The 20668-nt window shown below is 31.1% G+C and overlaps 2 protein-coding genes across 7 annotated transcripts in view; both read left to right on the top strand.

The window, feature by feature from the left end:
- The window catches only part of LOC110024571 (probable inactive leucine-rich repeat receptor-like protein kinase At3g03770), a 23540-nt gene extending 18687 nt beyond the window's left edge, over positions 1-4853 (top strand). For 2 of the 6 annotated variants that reach the window (XM_020724620.1, XM_020724640.1), the window contains exon 8: positions 3955-4076. The gene's annotated coding sequence lies outside the window, so the exon portion shown is untranslated. Of the gene's footprint in view, positions 1-3620; positions 3870-3954; positions 4077-4758 lie in introns of those variants that run through there. The other 4 variants (XR_002294021.1, XR_002294017.1, XR_002294023.1 and 1 more) reach the window with 4 other exon arrangements.
- A 4714-nt stretch (positions 4854-9567) lies between these two features.
- On the top strand, positions 9568-16853 carry LOC110032275 (coenzyme Q-binding protein COQ10 homolog A, mitochondrial). Its single transcript, XM_020735851.1, has 3 exons — positions 9568-10059; positions 11522-11717; positions 16704-16853. Exons 1-3 carry the CDS (start codon positions 9746-9748, stop codon positions 16851-16853), a joined length of 660 nt encoding a protein of 219 aa, XP_020591510.1. The 5' UTR covers positions 9568-9745.
- The last annotated feature ends 3815 nt before the right edge of the window (positions 16854-20668 follow it).

Consider the following 20668-nt stretch of genomic DNA (forward strand, 5'->3'; position numbering starts at 1 on the left):
AGGCGGGTCCCACTTCTAAGGTTCTAAGATAGTCGCAGGAAGACCCCTAAGGCTAGATCCTAACTCCTACGAGGAATACTAGACCTCACGAAAAATTGAGGTCAACAGTACCCAAAATCATCTCAATCGTATCCAATGAAACTACACTCATAGATTTAGACCAAGCATACTTTTAGTCCCTGCATCGACATGAACGTATACAAAACACTCAAATACTTTTAGTTGAGATAAATTTAACTCCTTATCGCTCTAGGATTCTTCATTTATGCCTTCATTTAATGGTATTGATGGACCATGATTAATCAAATAAAGAGCAGTGTTCAGTATTTTAGCCTATAACTGTTTTGGCAAGCCTGTATGCAGTCTCATGCTCCTGGCATGCTTTATGATTGTTTTGTTCATGCGCTTAGCCACACCCTCCTGCTGTGGTGTCCTTAGAACAATGAACAATGTTTTATCCTCTTTGTAGCATAGAAATTTCTAAACATTTGATCACGGTACTCTCATTTTCTAATTTGAGACACTTCAGCTTCAAGTCTATCTCATTTTCTATCATGATCTTTCACTTATTAAACACTTCAAATACTTCAGATGTTCTATTAAGGTTCTCACTGAAATGAAAATAGTGAGATCCTCGATGGACTGTACCAGAGTAGGACCCTATACATCAACATGCACTAACTCCAGTTTCTTTGATTTCACCATTGACCCATCTTTAGAGAAACAAACTTTCTCCTGCTTGCCACATATGTAATTTTTGCAGAAGTCCAAAACTACTGATTTCAAATCCTGAAATTTATTTTTAGAAATTATGAACTTCATACCTTTCTTGTTCATATAGCTAAGCCTACAATGTCAAAGACATGAATCCACCATGATTCCAATCACATCAATGAATTTTCATTTCATTGATCGGGTAAAGAGTACCTTAAATGTTCACCGGAGTCATTACATTGCCCCCTTGCCACGTTTCACGAACTGACTATGAAAGTAGTCACGTACCCTGAATTTTTCAGCTGACTCACCGAAATTCAATTTCTCTTCAGACTTGGAACACGTCTAACTTTTGTAAGCTACTAGACTGTTCCATTTGACAACTTGATATTCACATTACACTTTCCCATGATATTGCAAGTTTTGTTGTCTCATAAATAAACCTTTCTAGATCGCTTTAAATGTAATTTTTTAATATCTCTTTGTTGAGTTATACATTAAAAGAGGCTTTTGAATCTATTATCCAAGATTCAGTGTTGAATAGAGATAAAATCAGAGATTCAGCTTTGATTTTGCCCATGGAGACATTTTTAGATGATTCCTTTCTTGCAATCCTTCTTAAAATGCTCTTTCTTTTCACAATTGTAGCATTCTCCTCAGTCATTTCCTATTCCTGACTTGGACTTTCCTCTTCTGGTTTTGAGTTTGTCTCTACCAATATTTTTGTCCATATTTTTTTCTCTATTTTCAACATTCAACGCAGGATTTGAAGATTCATTGTTTGCTGTTTTTCTACGAACTTCTTCATTCAGCACCAACTTCACGATGTCATCGAAGTTTACTTCATATTCTCTGAAGGGTTACTGTCATAACCAATCCATTCTAGCTATTCGAAAATACAGATAGAATTAACAGTGCTCTAACCTCATAATCAAATTTAATCATCACAGAAAAAACTGACTAGTTACAATATTGAAATTCTTTAAGTGTTTAACCACTGGACTTTTCCATCATCTTAATGTTGAATAATCTCTTATAAGAAAATCTTGTATGAAACAAAAGCTTTTTTGTACATCCTTGTCAGTGCTGTCATGAAATCTTCTGTAGTCCTCTTATTCATTGTGTTGAACGCAACAAACAAGGAAAGTGAGAAACGGATCAAACTTACAGTTGTTCGGTCCAACATCTCCTATTCTTCCATAGTCATTGATTCAAGTTTTTGGTGATTTCTTGTAGTAACAAATACAAAATTTTTTGATACAAAAATCCTCTACTTGCATCCTCCAGAACAAGAAGTTCGATCGATTGAACTTTTCCACTTTGTGCCTTGCTTTATCTGTCATTGCTCCCACTCGAACCAAATGTCTTAAAAAAAAGAAAAAAAAAACTTTTCCCCTTTGTGCCTACTTTGATACCACTTGTAGGGATGGAACAACCTAGGTTTTGACAGATTTGCAACCAATACAAGCCTCAGAATAATCACAACACACCTATTTGAGAAGTCTGTAACATAAAAAAATAAATTGAATATAACTGCACAACAATGTAATCTCATAAAAGCACACCAAGATTTATGTGGAAAACCGTGAGAATAGAAAAAACCACGAAGCTACACTGCATGAAAATTATACTATGAATGGAAGAAAAGTACATGAATTATAACACTCAGATCTTATCTCTACAATCACTGAACTGAGAGAACTTCGTTCCAAATCCTCTTGATAACACAATAGAAATCAACACTGAAATTCACTCTCTTGACCTTTACTTCTCCAAGCACCATCGAGATTTCTGCACGAAATGTTTTGTTCGCACACACTTAACTTCGATTCAAAGCCTCAATAACCAAATTGAAAGAGAAACCATCTTTGGCGTTGTCACGCCGTCTTCGACATTAATATTTTGATCGCATAGTTTGAAACAGAACGCTTGCAATGTGGCTATGTCAGGAGTGGCGTATTTATTCCATCCGCTCAATAAGAAATCCTGAAGGTTGAACCTGTGGTATGGTTATGCCACTGTTCGGTGTAGGTAGAACGCCTGACGTAGCTATGCCCGGTATTGGCTTAGGTATGCCGATCTGCGGTGCTCGTTCACCGCTCTGGTGCATCAAGCTCCATCTTCTCAACATAATTTTCTTACAACTACAACATCATAGCATATAAAATTGTCATCTTAGCTCAAAAAATTATAAAAAGCAACAAGAAAGAGTTGATAAACAAAAGAGAAAGTGTCAAAATGGTTTGCTGATTCTTTGTCCTTGTCATTTTAATCTCAAACTCTTTTAATGAGCTAAAATACTACTCCCTGGAATTATTTCAGCACATATTAAAATATTTTGGGGACTAATTTTACATTTTTATAGACTTAGGTGCTCAAATGACCTCATGTAAATAGTCGGGAGATTATATTGACACCTTACGCGCGAGCAAATTTATAGCAATTTTCAAGAAAACAAACAAGTGAAAGAACTTCCACCAAACAAACCCTAAATGCCACACAAAGCATCATCTCTCATTTTCAAATCTCATTATCGCATTTGTTAGAGATTTACTTTCATTTAAAACGCATTCATTGCTCACTTGAAATCATCATTATTAATGCTAATCAGGCATATAATTAGTGTTAATATGTATTTTTTCCTACTATTATTTGACCTTAAGAGCTTCTCCTTATCCTAACTGTCAAATATGAATCTGTCTTGTAAATCATACCCAAGAAATAGAATGTGAAACATGAGAGAGAAATAGAGAACGAGTTGGAGTGCACAATAAAGAAGTGGCTCTCTTGTAACCGATTGATTAACTCTTTACTGTAGAAACGACCCTCCTATTTATATGCAAAGGGGTATAAAGTCTAGGATTACATATTTGCCCCTTATTAACTCCATATTCTTTTTCTCAAAGATCTGAATTTCATTTCCTTCCAAGAAGCTATCTGTTCAAATGGGAGACTGAAAAGCCTGAAACGAGAGTTGCAGAGTAAACTTCAAGTTTATTTATGTGGCCATGAAAACTAGTTTAGCGCTATGTACAAAGGAGAAAATTTTACGCACGGACACCGTACTTCTGTACAGCCAACTGCCGGACGCCACATCGCACACGTCGGCGCTGGGCTACGTGGCACTCGACAGTTGGCCGTTCGAACGTGCGGAAGTAATATTTTTTTTTTCTGTATAAGACCACTTTGAAGTGCTCCTTTTCTCTTTCTATTTCTAACTCAACAATTTTTTAATTGCAGAACTGCCCATGTATACAGTGCAAGGTTTTGCAAGTTTTCTGATGTAATTCCTTCTAACTAATGTATCCTATGAATGTATTCCAAAATTTCAAGCTTATTGGTATCTTTCTTCTTTTTGCACATCCATTATTTCACAAGTTTTTTTTACTTGGGGCATTTACATATATACCATTCAATTCTTATATGGAGATTTACATACCTACCATCCAATTCCTATATATTACCATATCAACCGCCTAAATTTTAATTTTTACATACATACCACAACCAATTGCTAATAGCATAGGAATCTGGCCGTCTGTACGTAAAAATTGAAGTTTGGGTGGTTGATATGTAAATATTCCTAAAATTTGGGTGGTAATTATGTAAATGCCCCTTATTGATTGTTTGAATCAAAGTTAAATTCAAGGTGAACTAATTAATAAATTGGAGCATTTACAAACATACCACTCAATTCCTATGTTTTTATATATCTAATACTCAAATTTTGCTTTTCACATTTACACCAACCAAAACTTTCATATCGCATAAAAATACCACCATTGTAACTTTTAAAAAGTGAAAAACGCCTTATGCATAACTAAGGGTCTGTTTGGGGCAGCTTATAAGTGCGGGCGGCGTTTTGAAAACGCCGCCGTACCGTTTGATTCGTGCGTTTCGCTAGTTTTTCCGAAATTGCGTTTGGGTTTTTACACTAAACGCGGGCCGCGTTTCAGGATAAGCTGCTTATCCTGAAACGCACAAGCTGCCCCAAACGGACCCTAAGGCTCTGTTTGGCGCAGTTGTAGCTTTCCATCTTTTCAGCTGCAGTTGCGCTGCCCCAAGAAACTGCTGTGAGGAAGCAGCTGCATGGAAGCTGACTGGTTGTTTGTTGCAGTTGTACTCAATCCATATCTTAATGAGCATTATGGAAAAAGTGAAGTTTATGTGTTCAATCCATATGTAAATTCATAGGATTTGAGTGGTATTTATGTAAATCTTTCCGGTAAATTTGACATACAAATACCTTGATGACAAGAATTTAAACTTTTTTAATCATATCTTAATGAGCATTATATTAAATTTTAAATTTATAATTATTAAATACAATGAGTTTTATTTTTTTTATCACATTATTATATTATTAAGTAATTTAAATCATATTAAAATAATTTTAAATTCTTATATATTTACATATTTAATACTCTTGTTTCAATATTTGTATGCTTAGCACTCTAATTTTTCACATCACATAAAAAATACATCTTTCATTCATATTTATAACACTGGTGTCGTAAACTTATGGGAAATTTACATACATAGCACACAATTTTTATGGATTTACGTATTCCACACGTAAGCTTCTATATTTATACGCATAAATTATGCAACAAAAGATGAATTTGACTATTAAAAAGTGATAATTAGTACTATTTTTGAACCCTGTGTGTAAATATGAAAGTTTTGGCGTGAGATCTGTAAATTCATAAGAATTCAGTGAGTAAATTAATACCTATGAGTATTTTTTTAAATTTTTTTAATTAAAATTTATTCAATTATTTATTTATTTAAATTTGTAATATTATATTGTTGATATTATTTGAAGAGTTAAATATTGAGTCACATTTTGACTTGTTTATTAAATGGGCGAAGTACTAGTTCAATTAATGTTTATTCAATTATTTATTTATTTAAATTTGTAAAATTATATTGAGTCACATTTTGACTTGCTTATTAAATGGGTGAAGTACTAGTTCAATTAATATAAATAAATCAACTAGAACCCAATATCAATGAGTATATCATAAATGAATTTATGATTTACATTATTAGACATTTTTTTGAGATCAATCTTAGTACAAAATTGGTTAGGATTAGAAGAAGCATTAAATCTATGAAGCATCTCATTAGCCAAGATAATATTATCAGCAATATCACGTTCATAAATGAAAATAGACTAAGTTAGATGAATAATCATTTGAAGTAAAAACTTAGGCTTGCTAGTAATAAGTTCAAAGATAACTTTGTAAAAAGTGGTGTAAAGACAAATGAGTCTATACTCATTTAAAGACTCAACATGTGATTTTCTAGGGATAAGAGTAATAACTTGATGCTTAATCATATTAGGAAGATTAGAAGCTTGAAAATAAGAGCCAGTAATGGACCAAATATCTTTTATTAACTTTGAGTTAAGGCCATCAGGGCTGAAAGTTTTGGTAGACCTAATGTTAAAAAGAGAATTTTTAATATCATCATCAGTGAATTCAATCATAAAATCCTGATATTTTGAGAAAAAAAGTTTATGATTTATAGGAATATGCATAGTGGAAGAACGGTCAATATGGTTATTAGGATTATAATTTAAAGAAGTAAGTTAATTTGTAACTTCATTAACAATAGCATGTTAAGAACATATAATCAAATTATTTTAAGTTTTCTCTAATTTGATTATAATTACCTTTATACTTTATACTTTGATAAATAAGCTTAATATCATCATCTTTTTTAGAAAGCCAAGCACATTTTGTACATTGCTTACCCCATTTAATCTCACAATCATTAGCATGAAGCGAATTATTTTGAATAGGATAGTTTCATTATGAAAACTTTTAAATATAGCATGAGTTTTTGAATTTTAAAAGACAAATTTATGCTTTTCTTAATGTTACAATATATTTTCTTTAGTGTATTTGGAAGAATTCCAAGGAGTCTATTTGATAGCAAGTTTAACCTTACTCAACTTATTATAAATGTTAAAGATAGAATTACCAATAATTTGAATATTCCAAGTAGTTTTAATTATATTGAATAAATCAGAACAATAAGTCCATTAATTTTTATTCATAAGGCTCCACTGGAGTTTAAATTATTGCCAAGATAAACTAAAATAGGAAACAATCAAAAGATACATTTCCCAAAAATTTTGAAATATGATAAATATTTAACCACTAATTGTTTAAAAAAGTCCTGTCCAAACTACATATAATCGAATTATCAATCTGTTGATTGTACCAACTGAAACTAAGACCAATATTACGAAGTTTCAGAAGCCCAAAACTATAATTACATGAATTGAAATCAAATACTGGTGGTACTCCTCATACACCTTATCAATACACAAACTTTCATAAACCTAAAACTATAAATACTAGAATTGATGATGTAACACATTCTGGTGGATCCAAGGTGAGACCTATCAACATAAGAGAAGTACCCATTGTAGGGCTTATAAGCACTAGTGTGGAATCTACTACTAGAGCCAAGTCCACGAGAAATGCTTACTATTCAAGTGATCCAATTATCATAAGCCAGGTCAAATGAAAAGTATGAAGATTGGCTTGAAGATTTTTTTTTTCTATTATGCCTTAGTACGTTTGTTTATTCCATATTATGATGTGTATGTTTACATGTTTGTTTGTGAATTTGCGATTTTATTTCATATATGTATTGACTATAAGTCAACCTTCTTGATTAGGTGGAGGTTAAAGTTAATAAAGGGGACAAAGGACAACCAAGCAAGGAATTTAGTTGTGTTGATCAAGTTAAATAGCTACTCTCTCTCTCATTTTAATATTTGATTTTAAAATGAGGAGATTTTTTTCTAGAGAAAGAAATGCTTTGTATAAGACTCGTAATTTCTGAAGTAAACAAGGGAGTTAATATTTTAAGCAAAATTGAAAGTTATGCCAAGGTGATTAAAGTCGACTTGATGTCCAACCTTAATAGGGGTTTGGGTGAGCCCTTAAAATATTTTTTTTGATGAGTAAGGAGCCCTTAAAATCCTTAGTGAGTAAGACTCTTTACATTTTTGCAACTTTCCCTCTAAATAATATGTTTTTTTTAGTGAATTCAATGTCACCGCACACCCTGTCATACACCCCCCTGTCTTACACATCCCTTTCTATTAAAAAGCACCACCTATTATAATTCTTGCATGTTCGTCTACTTGGGTGGAGGTTCATACTATTTTTGTCGATCAAGAGGCGTCGGGCAGCACGAGCCTCACATTCAAGCTCAAGCATGTTGGACAAACGTAAATATTTTTAGAAAGAGATAATAGTGCTATATAATTTTTAATTTAATATATAACTAATTATATCTTATTTTCATATGTTATCCTTCTACGCAAGTTGTTCATGCTATAAGGGATATCATACGGAGCAAATAAGACGCTATGTACCTATCATGGAAGGAGATCTCAATAACAATTCACAATATATAGTGTAGAGTATTTGGGATATATATATATATATATATATATATATTAATCTACCATATTTAAATTAATTTTGTATAAATAGGTTGTTAGGGAAGATATGAAAGATGCTTCATTGCATTTTGTGGCTTTTTTAACTTCCTAAGAAGGAAGAGATTTGATAAATAGTGTAAATTGCAAATAAGAATCATACTATTTTATTTGGCTTTTTTTAACTTCATAAGAAGGAAGAGATTTGGTAATGGGAGGAAGGGGCAAAGAGGATCCATAAATAGTAAAATATAACACCACATGATTGATACTCATAACCTGATTATCAATGAGAATTTCTACATCAGAAGAGTCATTATTGATGTCAACATAAATAACATACACATTCAAATTTAGAGGTGAGATGATAGGATTATCATGGTTGGAGATATCAAAAACCTTTTTGAACTAAAACTTCTAGACAGTGATTTCTTTCTATTACGACTTTGACTTCTATCACAATAAATATGATTATTTGTCGGTTGTTTATAACTAGAAAATCTAGAGTAAGATGAATTATCATGCATAAAGGCTTTATAATCCATACATGCATAAAGGCTTCTAGACAAATCTTGAATATATTTACATCTAATAGAGATATCAACAAAATCAGGTAAGAGTGAAGTAGTCGAAAATTCAATACTCACTCTAGCTAAAGTTAATCTAGAACTTTTTGCTCTTGGATTATCAACAATTAAAAGAGAACAAATTTAATTTTAGAGATTTTAGTGAAACTTAACTCATATAGGAACAATTATCAAATGCTCTTTAATATGCAATTGAGTTTAAATAGAAAAAAAACATTAGAGAGGGAAATTAGTTCGATATTACTATGAGGTTTCTTAAACTTAGAAATAACAAGAAGATGTCTAACTAGAAAGATCATTTATCAAAGGCATAACCAACAAAACAAACAACTTCTTCACCTTCTTCAAATCAAAACCCTCCAACTTCTCCTTCATGAATATATGATAACTTGAAATACAAAGCATTGAGCAATTGAGATGTCATAACATCTTTATAATTCAAAATTAGAGGTGGCTGGCTAAGGTCTCGTTTAAGAAGGCAATGAAGCTCTGTTCCATTGCAGTAAATGTCAACACGTAGATTTGTTTTCATTTGATACATCAGAGTTTTTGAAAGTTATTTCAACAAAATGATAATTTTTAGCATTTTAAATTATAAATGATAATATTTATTTTATGAAGATGATTTTTAAAGAAGTTTGGCAACCCAAAAAATTGAAAAAAATATTAATCAGGAGGACTAATACATCAATATTTTAATTGGGAGGTGCCACGTATGCAATGGTCCCACAATAATACCACGTGTTATCTCATGAGTAATCCTCAGATAATATTTTTAAAAAAAATGCTAGTGGAGGACTTTGAAGTTTGTACGTCCACCTTCATCCTTTTTCCCAATCTCCGGAGCCGCATCAGCCGCCAAATCTTCCCTCTGCCCTTTTCACCTTTCCTTTGTTACTCCTCTCTACTCGTCGCCTTTGATCCACTTGATTATCAGGGATTTTTGGAAAGTTAGGGCTTTTGTGGTGTTCAAAATCGAATGATGGCGCCGGTCCAGTCATCGGCGAAGGCTCTGTCGAGGATTTTGGGGAGGCGATTCTCGTCGGTATTGGTTAGTAAGTCGAGTGGAGAGAGATCGAGGGGACCCGAGCGACGTGTCTCCACTCCATGGTTTAATGTTGCGGCGCAAATTGGAAATCCGTTTTCCCGGGTGTTGGGGGATGGTGGGAGGTGTAGAGGCTCATCTATTGGAAGCTTGCCATGCAGTGCTCAGTCAAGATGGTTTCTTGGCGTTGGAGATGGCGAAGAGGGTGATGTTCTGTGCAGGTCACATGAGGAGCGGGTTGTGATGGGGTATGTTCGACTGCTGTCATTGCTTTGCAGTAAGATTCATTTATTGTTTCCATTGGTTTGCTTAATCCGTTTAAGGATGGATCGGGTATTGCTTCCTGTTGTGGTTAATGTGCGCGTTGAATACATATTGCGCACTTGTGAGATTGTCTGTATGGATGAGCTTCTGCAACACTAATAATTTTTTCTATACGGGAATGTTATCTATCATTACTCACAAGTAATTATTGGGACTGTTAATGTATATGCATTATTATTGTAGGTCAGTAGAAATTCCTTAGTTATTATATAAACACAAAACTAACTATATAAATGTGATGACTTTGGTAGGCTGAAGAAGTGCTTCTGCAACTCTATTTATCTCATCTCACTAGCAAGGTTAAAAAACGGTTGGGCTTCGCTTGCTGTTGTCGTTCGAATGTGCTATGTACATAGTTCTAGAAACTTGTGAACATACTGAGTTTTGGTTCTTTCATAATGCTGATTTGTTTGGGGGGTTTGTCATATTAGACTTTGTTTGAACTTGTTCGAAGGACTATATTGTTGTGAAACATGATGGAGAGCATGCATCGGGGCCATTGCAATACACACAAAGAATCTTTGTTTCCCTTGTCATAGAAGTGGTTCTTGTGTTAGATTAATATATCATGTTTATGAGGAATGTATGCTAATGAAAAGCCTCATGTAATGAGATTCTATCGTCCTTGAAGAGTTTCTCTATCAATGATGATCATGGGTGTATCGATAATTTTTATGATAATCTTCTTATTGTTGCTCTTTTTTGCTTGGACACTTAGTTTGTCAGCAAGATTGAGTTTTGCTTGTGCCTTAAATACATAATCCTAGAATTTCCTTTTATGCACAATGATGGGTCTGTCTGTCAGGAGGCTATCACTTATGAGGATGTTTTATTAGTCACAATTAATCCCTCCATTACCAGTTGTTCGAAGAAGTGCATTGTGATGAGATATGCCCTTCAGCTGTAGCTTGCAGATTTAGGGAATTTGTTTAAACCCATTTATGATACACTGGCTTAGTTATGCGGTTCTTGCCATTAAAATGTTGATTGACCATCATATTTAACGTACTAAATAATTTAGAAAGCTTCTGGATTAAACTTTAATAATCTTCAAGCAACTTTTTTTTCTTACAAATGGATCTCAAAATGAAACTTCATATATAATCGTTTAAAATTAGCATGCTAGAATCTTTACAGTATATTAACCTAGGGAAACATGGGAGTATATCAGGAGAGATTTTAATATAGGGTCCATTAAAAAATTTCTGAGTTATTTAAAAAATGGAATGATGGAAGATCATCACTCATAGATCTAAATATGTCATCTTTTGAAGCTTCTACCAATAACATCTATATACGCTAAAGCCCAAATGAATCATGTTTGAATTGCAATTAAGTTTTTACACATTTACTTGTATTATTCTAATTTTTATGTGCGATGAATAGGTACACTCAGGAGCAACTTTTTAATGTTGTTGCAGCTGTTGATTTGTATGAAGACTTTCTTCCATGGTGCCAACGCTCCAGGATTATTAGGCGGAACAATGATGGATCTTTTGATGCTGAACTAGAAATTGGTTTCAAGTTTTTGGTTGAAAGTTATGTGTCACATGTTGAGCTCCGGAAACCGACATACATAAAAGTTAGCAATCTTCCATTAGCACTTTTTATGGAGTCTTATGTTTCAAATATGCAGTTGCTCACTTATTTATAAATTCATTGATTACTATAAACTTCCTTTGATTTTATAGTGTATGTCATTGTTATCATCATCATTAGCCATAATCCAACTATTACTGTCTTTTTAATGGATTTTCATTTTTTTTATTTGTACATGTTGTGTTGAAATGATTTTTCACAGCTTTATCCATTCTATACCTGATTAACAATTCATTTTTCTAATTCTTTTTCATTAATCCTATCTTTCCCCAGTGCATCTTCTAGTTTTCATCATACATATTCAAACTATATATATCTATATCTATCTATATACACACAGATATATATATATATATATATATATATATAGTTATTTATTTTACCACCTCATCTTCAATAAGCTGGCAATGGAAATATCGTGGGTAAGCATTGTTAGAGGATGATTTGAACATTAGTTATGGACTGAACGTTTGATATTTCTTATTAGTAGTGCTTTGCTTTTTCATAAATTGATGAATTGATTAGAATACATGAATTTTTAGCATATGAGTTTTTGAGCATCTACCGCTATGAAATTTTAGCCTTTTGTATTTTCCCAGTAGCGGACATGTGGACAATGCATGATTTAACCTTGTTTTCTTATTGGGGAATGTAAGTTTTTTTTTTTAATATTGAAATCTGTCTTCTCTATCTTATTCATTGATTTTTTTCTTAATGAAGCCAATCTAAAACTTTAGGTATGCTAAATGCAGAAAATTTGGAGGAAGAAATGGTTAAGCAAAGGATCGAAAATAGAAGCTGTTGAATTGTACCTACTTACGTTATATAAATATTACAGGCAAATCATATGCTAGAACAATACTGGGAAGAAGTTAGTTGCTGGAAAAGGCATTGTTGTTGATGATGTTGATAATGGTGATGTCCGTGATTTGTATATTGTTGCAATGCCAACTAGGTGTTCTTTTACTCTTGGAGCATTTTGATTAGCTTACAGATTTTTCATGACAATCAATAATTAACATGAATTTTTAATATTGGAATTTAGTACATGAATTTTTAATATTGGAATTTAGTAAGGCATACCTCACGATTTTTCATGCTAGCACTTGTTTCATTTGGCATATTATTGCATTTCAAACTACAAACCATTATGCAAACTCACTAGATTGTATATTTCTATGGTTAGCATTCTATTAAGAATCTTAAAATTGCACAAAGTAGATCATTTATTTTTTTGTTGATGACTTCTAACACAAAAAAAATATTTCTAATATCTTCTCTCAAGCATAAGCATCGTATATAAATCAATATTATTCTAGAAAATATGTTGCTCAAATCATCTTTTAAGCGACTTGATCATTTTTAAATTAAAAATTGAATGGTTTTGTAATCATCATTGAAATTCTCAAAGATGTTTATTTTGCTAGTAGAGTGATATAATTATATGAGTCATATTGTGATGAATTATTTTAATATTTTTTATGGTCTTGTGATACTTTGAAACCAATGTATTAATTGCGGCTGCTTTGCATGGATTAACAATGCTATTTAATAATTTCATGGCTTATGTTATGGGTACTCATTGAAATAATCTATTGCATAAAGCATTTTTATCCCTTCAGTATTGGTTGTGTCAACCATAATTGTCAATGATTCAATATGGTGTGCATGATGTACAACAAAACCAGACATTGGTGTGCATGATGTACGGCAATACTAGACATTCCCCAAGTGTCGTAGTTATGTTGCAGCACACTGGTGAATTCCATTTGTGGCTAGAGTGCACCACCTTAAAACTTTGTTAATTTTTTGCTTAGTCTTGTTAATAGTAATTAAAAGTTATATTAACTAATCTAATAGCCACCAGCCTAAATAACTAACTAATAAAATTAAAAAAATTAAAATGTAATGGAAGGATATTATCATGGGTAAAAATCGAATATTATCTATTTATAAAATGAATGCTCCTTTACTTTTATTTAAAATAGTACCACCCAGTGCAAAACAAAACTGCAACCCATGTTTTTAATTTTCACCAACTTCATAATAATTTGGTCATGGCACACACAAATACATAGTTTTTTTTCCTTGCTTGAGCTTTAGCTGTGTACGTAATGAAAACTTGAGGTGTATGGATGTATCCCTAAAATAAAATGTGGATTACAAAAAGCTATGCAAATAATGTTGTGCATACTTGTTCGATTTATTAGCTCCCCCAAATGTTTTAATTTCTTCTTTGCTTTCCTGGACATATTGTTCTCAAGAGCATTTGCCAGCAACCTAGTGACCGCTTTCCATATTCATCAGCCAGCTTCTTCGTCCAATTAGTAAGCCGCTTCACGATTCAACCTAGTTTACAATTGCATCTAGTTTTGACACTATTTATCGACTTATGCATTTGTCTCTAACAATGCTAATGATGTCCCTTTCCAAGGTCCCTACTCTATTTGTTTCACCATTTATCTCCCCAGTAATTGTGTTCGTGAAAGGAGTCTGACAATACCTAGTTGCGAGTCATGCCTATTTGCTCATTGAGTCTTCTCATTTGTGAGAGCAACTGAAATCTCTTAATTATGAGTCTCCTAAACTAGCTTTCTTGTTTATGAGAGCAGAAGACATTCCCCAAAGTCAAAATATTACTTTTCTTTCAAGTTATTTTTTAAATTTTAAATTAATTTATGCGTTTTAACTATATTTTGTAAATGACATGCTTTATTATTAGTTTAGTGAATCAAATAAAAATGTCTAAGACAATCTTTCTTCATATGCAGAGAAGGACACCACTTGGAAGGTGCTTTTCTTTCTAATGAGAAAAATATGAATGTTGTGAAATGTATATTAAATCCAGTTCTAATCTTTAACATAGGGTGAATGAATGGAAAGTTCAAATGCAAATTGAGATAGAAGATGCGAGGAAGGAACTGAGAGATATGACAACTCTTAAATTTTGCTAAATGCACGTATGATTTTGGAATCACTTTTAATGTAGTAAATTATGCCACCTTTGAAGTAATTGTGGGGGCATTTGGATAGTTTGTTTTAAAGTGAAAACTTATCATGATGTTCGAGCTCCTTTGCTGGATAACAAAAAAAAGGTTATTTCAGCCTCACAGAAAGATTGACCTAAGTATGGCTGTACTTTTATCTGGATAACAAAAAAAAAGTTATTTCAGCCTAACAGAAAGATTGACCTAAGTATGGTTGTACTTTTATCTTTGATAGCTGGCAGTCTTGGATTAACTTCTAAGTTGACTTTTTACGAGGAATTTCATTTATAGAATCAATGACACTAAGCTCAAACTCTTAAGTGTGTTTATAATTGTTTGAATTATCAAGCAATTATATTGATTAATCAAGGTCACAAAATGTTATTTATTTTGCCATTGACAATACCTCGGCGAATCTTTTCGCTGATAAGAATTCAAGCTATTTTTCTATTTGAATTAAATAATATTTATTTTTAAAATTTCTATTGATACTAACTTGTCTTTACTATCTTAAATCTTAATACTTCATAGGCAACTACTTAAACGAGAGGCAGCCATGCCAATTCTGCACTTTTTGTGTTGTAGAGTATATGGATTTGATTCTTGAAGGCATTTTAAAGATTTGAAAGGTTAAGGGTTATGTTTGAAAAAGCAATGACTATACATAGCTTCAGTTATACACAAACGGAGTTGATTGTTTTTTAAGAAGTTTCAATAATCAGTGGTCATTTGTTAAGCCATGGAAGACTCATTTTGCTACAACATTCTTGACATGGATTAGATCTGTTGCGTTGTGATTGAACTTGAAAGGCATGCTAACCTGTAAAGAATTTGTCTTGAGCCCTCGCCGCAAAGGGAATAAAAGCCATGAAAACACATCAGACCATTATGCAAGTCTTTTCAGATCAATGTGGTGTATGATTAAAAGTGATCCTTTGTTGGAAGTCATTCACTTGGTAGATGCTGAGAAAAAGCTTCATATGGGTTTCATTTATGAGGCAATGGATAGGGCTAAGGAAGCTACAGTTATATCTTATAATGGCAAGGATGAAAAGTATCAAGAGATGTTTGATATCTTGGATATATGGTGTGAAGTTCAACTACATTACTTTTTTGAATCCAACTGACCATTTCTTAAATTGGCAATACTTCACATCAAACTAAAAATCACTGATGATTTAGAACTTCTGGATCATTTATATGCATGCATAAAATGAATGGTTCATGATAGAGAAGCGGAAGAGAATTTAAGTGACGGTTTTAGCGTCTATAGAAGGGCCAAAGGGTTCTTTATATTTCAATAATTATGAGCCAAAGTTAGACAAATTATATTAATTTTATCTAAAGTTGATTTGAGTTTCTAATAGAATATTTCCAGTAAACCTTCTTGTAGCTCCATAGCAAAAAGAATATAGCATATGATGGCCTCAAGAATTTAGTGTTTGTGAAATATAACAAAACTTTGATCAGATACTATGGTCATTGTGACACTAGTAACCTGATTTTTTTAGATGACATTGATGATGCTGATGAATGTTTGATTGGGATATTGGATGATGAGTTTATGTTTGTTGAAGGAGATAACTTAGAGGGATATAACCAATATTTCTGATGCTTATGAAAAAGATGTGATATTTGAATTCGACTTATGGAAAGCAAAAGACTTATGGAAAGCAAAACTAGACACAGGAGTCAAAGTTTTGGTCTTTACTGAAGGGTTCTGCGCCATTGTTTTTTTCCTATTGTCATGATAGATTTTAAACATGGGCTGAATTATCTGTCAGATTTTGACATAGCTATGTGATGAAACTGTTGATTAAAGTGCAGATCTTATCGTCATAATCCCAGCATGTTAATATTGTGCTTTTCTCATATGACTTGATCGTATGGCTTTAGAATTTTTTTAACAAGAAAAGGAAATGTACAAGTATGGTGTACCATTTTAGACTGCTTGCATTATAATATTGCTGATACTTTTGCAGACAACTGCATTGGACACTGGACTATTTGACCATTTAATTAATATTTGGGAATTTAATCCTGGCCCTGTTCCTGGGACTTGTGACCTACATTTTTTGGTGGATTTTAAGTTCCAATCCCCATTGTATCGCCAGGTACTTTCTGTAGCCTGATTTTCTTCACTTCCACTTATCTGCAAATATTGCTAATAGCAGAGCATTTCCTCTGAAGTTTACTTTTACCTTGATTTTGGTACTTTTTTAATACTGAGCTCAAAATCAAATTTTCATTAAACTTTGTTGTAATAATTTCTAGTTGTCATACATCAGACTGCACGAAAGTAGCTGGAACTTTGTGCGGTATGAATTGTACCAAAAATACCTAACTTGTCTTCTGTTTCAAATGTTTTTTTTTGAAGTATTTATTTTTTTGGATTAAAATTTTCTCAAAAGCTGCAGCTCTACTGATTATGTGCTTTTGCATTTTTAATTAAGGCTTATGTAGAAAATTCTTTTAAATTTAAAGTTTTTTGTTATCTTATCGCTTGGCTTAAACTCTAGTGAATGTCATTAATTTTCAAATGTTTTTTTTTGAAGTATTTATTTTTTTGGATTAAAATTTTCTCAAAAGCTGCAGCTCTACTGATTATGTGCTTTTGCATTTTTAATTAAGGCTTATGTAGAAAATTCTTTTAAATTTAAAGTTTTTTGTTATCTTATCGCTTGGCTTAAACTCTAGTGAATGTCATTAATTTTCAAATGTTTTTTTTTGAAGTATTTATTTTTTTGGATTAAAATTTTCTCAAAAGCTGCAGCTCTACTGATTATGTGCTTTTGCATTTTTAATTAAGGCTTATGTAGAAAATTCTTTTAAATTTAAAGTTTTTTGTTATCTTATCGCTTGGCTTAAACTCTAGTGAATGTCATTAATTTTCAAATGTTTTTTTTTGAAGTATTTATTTTTTTGGATTAAAATTTTCTCAAAAGCTGCAGCTCTACTGATTATGTGCTTTTGCATTTTTAATTAAGGCTTATGTAGAAAATTCTTTTAAATTTAAAGTTTTTTGTTATCTTATCGCTTGGCTTAAACTCTAGTGAATGTCATTAATTTTCAAATGTTTTTTTTTGAAGTATTTATTTTTTTGGATTAAAATTTTCTCAAAAGCTGCAGCTCTACTGATTATGTGCTTTTGCATTTTTAATTAAGGCTTATGTAGAAAATTCTTTTAAATTTAAAGTTTTTTGTTATCTTATCGCTTGGCTTAAACTCTAGTGAATGTCATTAATTTTCAAATGTTTTTTTTTGAAGTATTTATTTTTTTGGATTAAAATTTTCTCAAAAGCTGCAGCTCTACTGATTATGTGCTTTTGCATTTTTAATTAAGGCTTATGTAGAAAATTCTTTTAAATTTAAAGTTTTTTGTTATCTTATCGCTTGGCTTAAACTCTAGTGAATGTCATTAATTTTCAAATGTTTTTTTTTGAAGTATTTATTTTTTTGGATTAAAATTTTCTCAAAAGCTGCAGCTCTACTGATTATGTGCTTTTGCATTTTTAATTAAGGCTTATGTAGAAAATTCTTTTAAATTTAAAGTTTTTTGTTATCTTATCGCTTGGCTTAAACTCTAGTGAATGTCATTAATTTTCAAATGTTTTTTTTTGAAGTATTTATTTTTTTGGATTAAAATTTTCTCAAAAGCTGCAGCTCTACTGATTATGTGCTTTTGCATTTTTAATTAAGGCTTATGTAGAAAATTCTTTTAAATTTAAAGTTTTTTGTTATCTTATCGCTTGGCTTAAACTCTAGTGAATGTCATTAATTTTCAAATGTTTTTTTTTGAAGTATTTATTTTTTTGGATTAAAATTTTCTCAAAAGCTGCAGCTCTACTGATTATGTGCTTTTGCATTTTTAATTAAGGCTTATGTAGAAAATTCTTTTAAATTTAAAGTTTTTTGTTATCTTATCGCTTGGCTTAAACTCTAGTGAATGTCATTAATTTTCAAATGTTTTTTTTTGAAGTATTTATTTTTTTGGATTAAAATTTTCTCAAAAGCTGCAGCTCTACTGATTATGTGCTTTTGCATTTTTAATTAAGGCTTATGTAGAAAATTCTTTTAAATTTAAAGTTTTTTGTTATCTTATCGCTTGGCTTAAACTCTAGTGAATGTCATTAATTTTCAAATGTTTTTTTTTGAAGTATTTATTTTTTTGGATTAAAATTTTCTCAAAAGCTGCAGCTCTACTGATTATGTGCTTTTGCATTTTTAATTAAGGCTTATGTAGAAAATTCTTTTAAATTTAAAGTTTTTTGTTATCTTATCGCTTGGCTTAAACTCTAGTGAATGTCATTAATTTTCAAATGTTTTTTTTTGAAGTATTTATTTTTTTGGATTAAAATTTTCTCAAAAGCTGCAGCTCTACTGATTATGTGCTTTTGCATTTTTAATTAAGGCTTATGTAGAAAATTCTTTTAAATTTAAAGTTTTTTGTTATCTTATCGCTTGGCTTAAACTCTAGTGAATGTCATTAATTTTCAAATGTTTTTTTTTGAAGTATTTATTTTTTTGGATTAAAATTTTCTCAAAAGCTGCAGCTCTACTGATTATGTGCTTTTGCATTTTTAATTAAGGCTTATGTAGAAAATTCTTTTAAATTTAAAGTTTTTTGTTATCTTATCGCTTGGCTTAAACTCTAGTGAATGTCATTAATTTTCAAATGTTTTTTTTTGAAGTATTTATTTTTTTGGATTAAAATTTTCTCAAAAGCTGCAGCTCTACTGATTATGTGCTTTTGCATTTTTAATTAAGGCTTATGTAGAAAATTCTTTTAAATTTAAAGTTTTTTGTTATCTTATCGCTTGGCTTAAACTCTAGTGAATGTCATTAATTTTCAAATGTTTTTTTTTGAAGTATTTATTTTTTTGGATTAAAATTTTCTCAAAAGCTGCAGCTCTACTGATTATGTGCTTTTGCATTTTTAATTAAGGCTTATGTAGAAAATTCTTTTAAATTTAAAGTTTTTTGTTATCTTATCGCTTGGCTTAAACTCTAGTGAATGTCATTAATTTTCAAATGTTTTTTTTTGAAGTATTTATTTTTTTGGATTAAAATTTTCTCAAAAGCTGCAGCTCTACTGATTATGTGCTTTTGCATTTTTAATTAAGGCTTATGTAGAAAATTCTTTTAAATTTAAAGTTTTTTGTTATCTTATCGCTTGGCTTAAACTCTAGTGAATGTCATTAATTTTCAAATGTTTTTTTTTGAAGTATTTATTTTTTTGGATTAAAATTTTCTCAAAAGCTGCAGCTCTACTGATTATGTGCTTTTGCATTTTTAATTAAGGCTTATGTAGAAAATTCTTTTAAATTTAAAGTTTTTTGTTATCTTATCGCTTGGCTTAAACTCTAGTGAATGTCATTAATTTTCAAATGTTTTTTTTTGAAGTATTTATTTTTTTGGATTAAAATTTTCTCAAAAGCTGCAGCTCTACTGATTATGTGCTTTTGCATTTTTAATTAAGGCTTATGTAGAAAATTCTTTTAAATTTAAAGTTTTTTGTTATCTTATCGCTTGGCTTAAACTCTAGTGAATGTCATTAATTTTCAAATGTTTTTTTTTGAAGTATTTATTTTTTTGGATTAAAATTTTCTCAAAAGCTGCAGCTCTACTGATTATGTGCTTTTGCATTTTTAATTAAGGCTTATGTAGAAAATTCTTTTAAATTTAAAGTTTTTTGTTATCTTATCGCTTGGCTTAAACTCTAGTGAATGTCATTAATTTTCAAATGTTTTTTTTTGAAGTATTTATTTTTTTGGATTAAAATTTTCTCAAAAGCTGCAGCTCTACTGATTATGTGCTTTTGCATTTTTAATTAAGGCTTATGTAGAAAATTCTTTTAAATTTAAAGTTTTTTGTTATCTTATCGCTTGGCTTAAACTCTAGTGAATGTCATTAATTTTCAAATGTTTTTTTTTGAAGTATTTATTTT

The sequence above is a fragment of the Phalaenopsis equestris genome, unplaced genomic scaffold (genome assembly GCF_001263595.1).
Source record: "Phalaenopsis equestris unplaced genomic scaffold, ASM126359v1 Scaffold000002, whole genome shotgun sequence".
In the NCBI taxonomy this organism is placed as follows: Eukaryota; Viridiplantae; Streptophyta; class Magnoliopsida; order Asparagales; family Orchidaceae; genus Phalaenopsis; species Phalaenopsis equestris.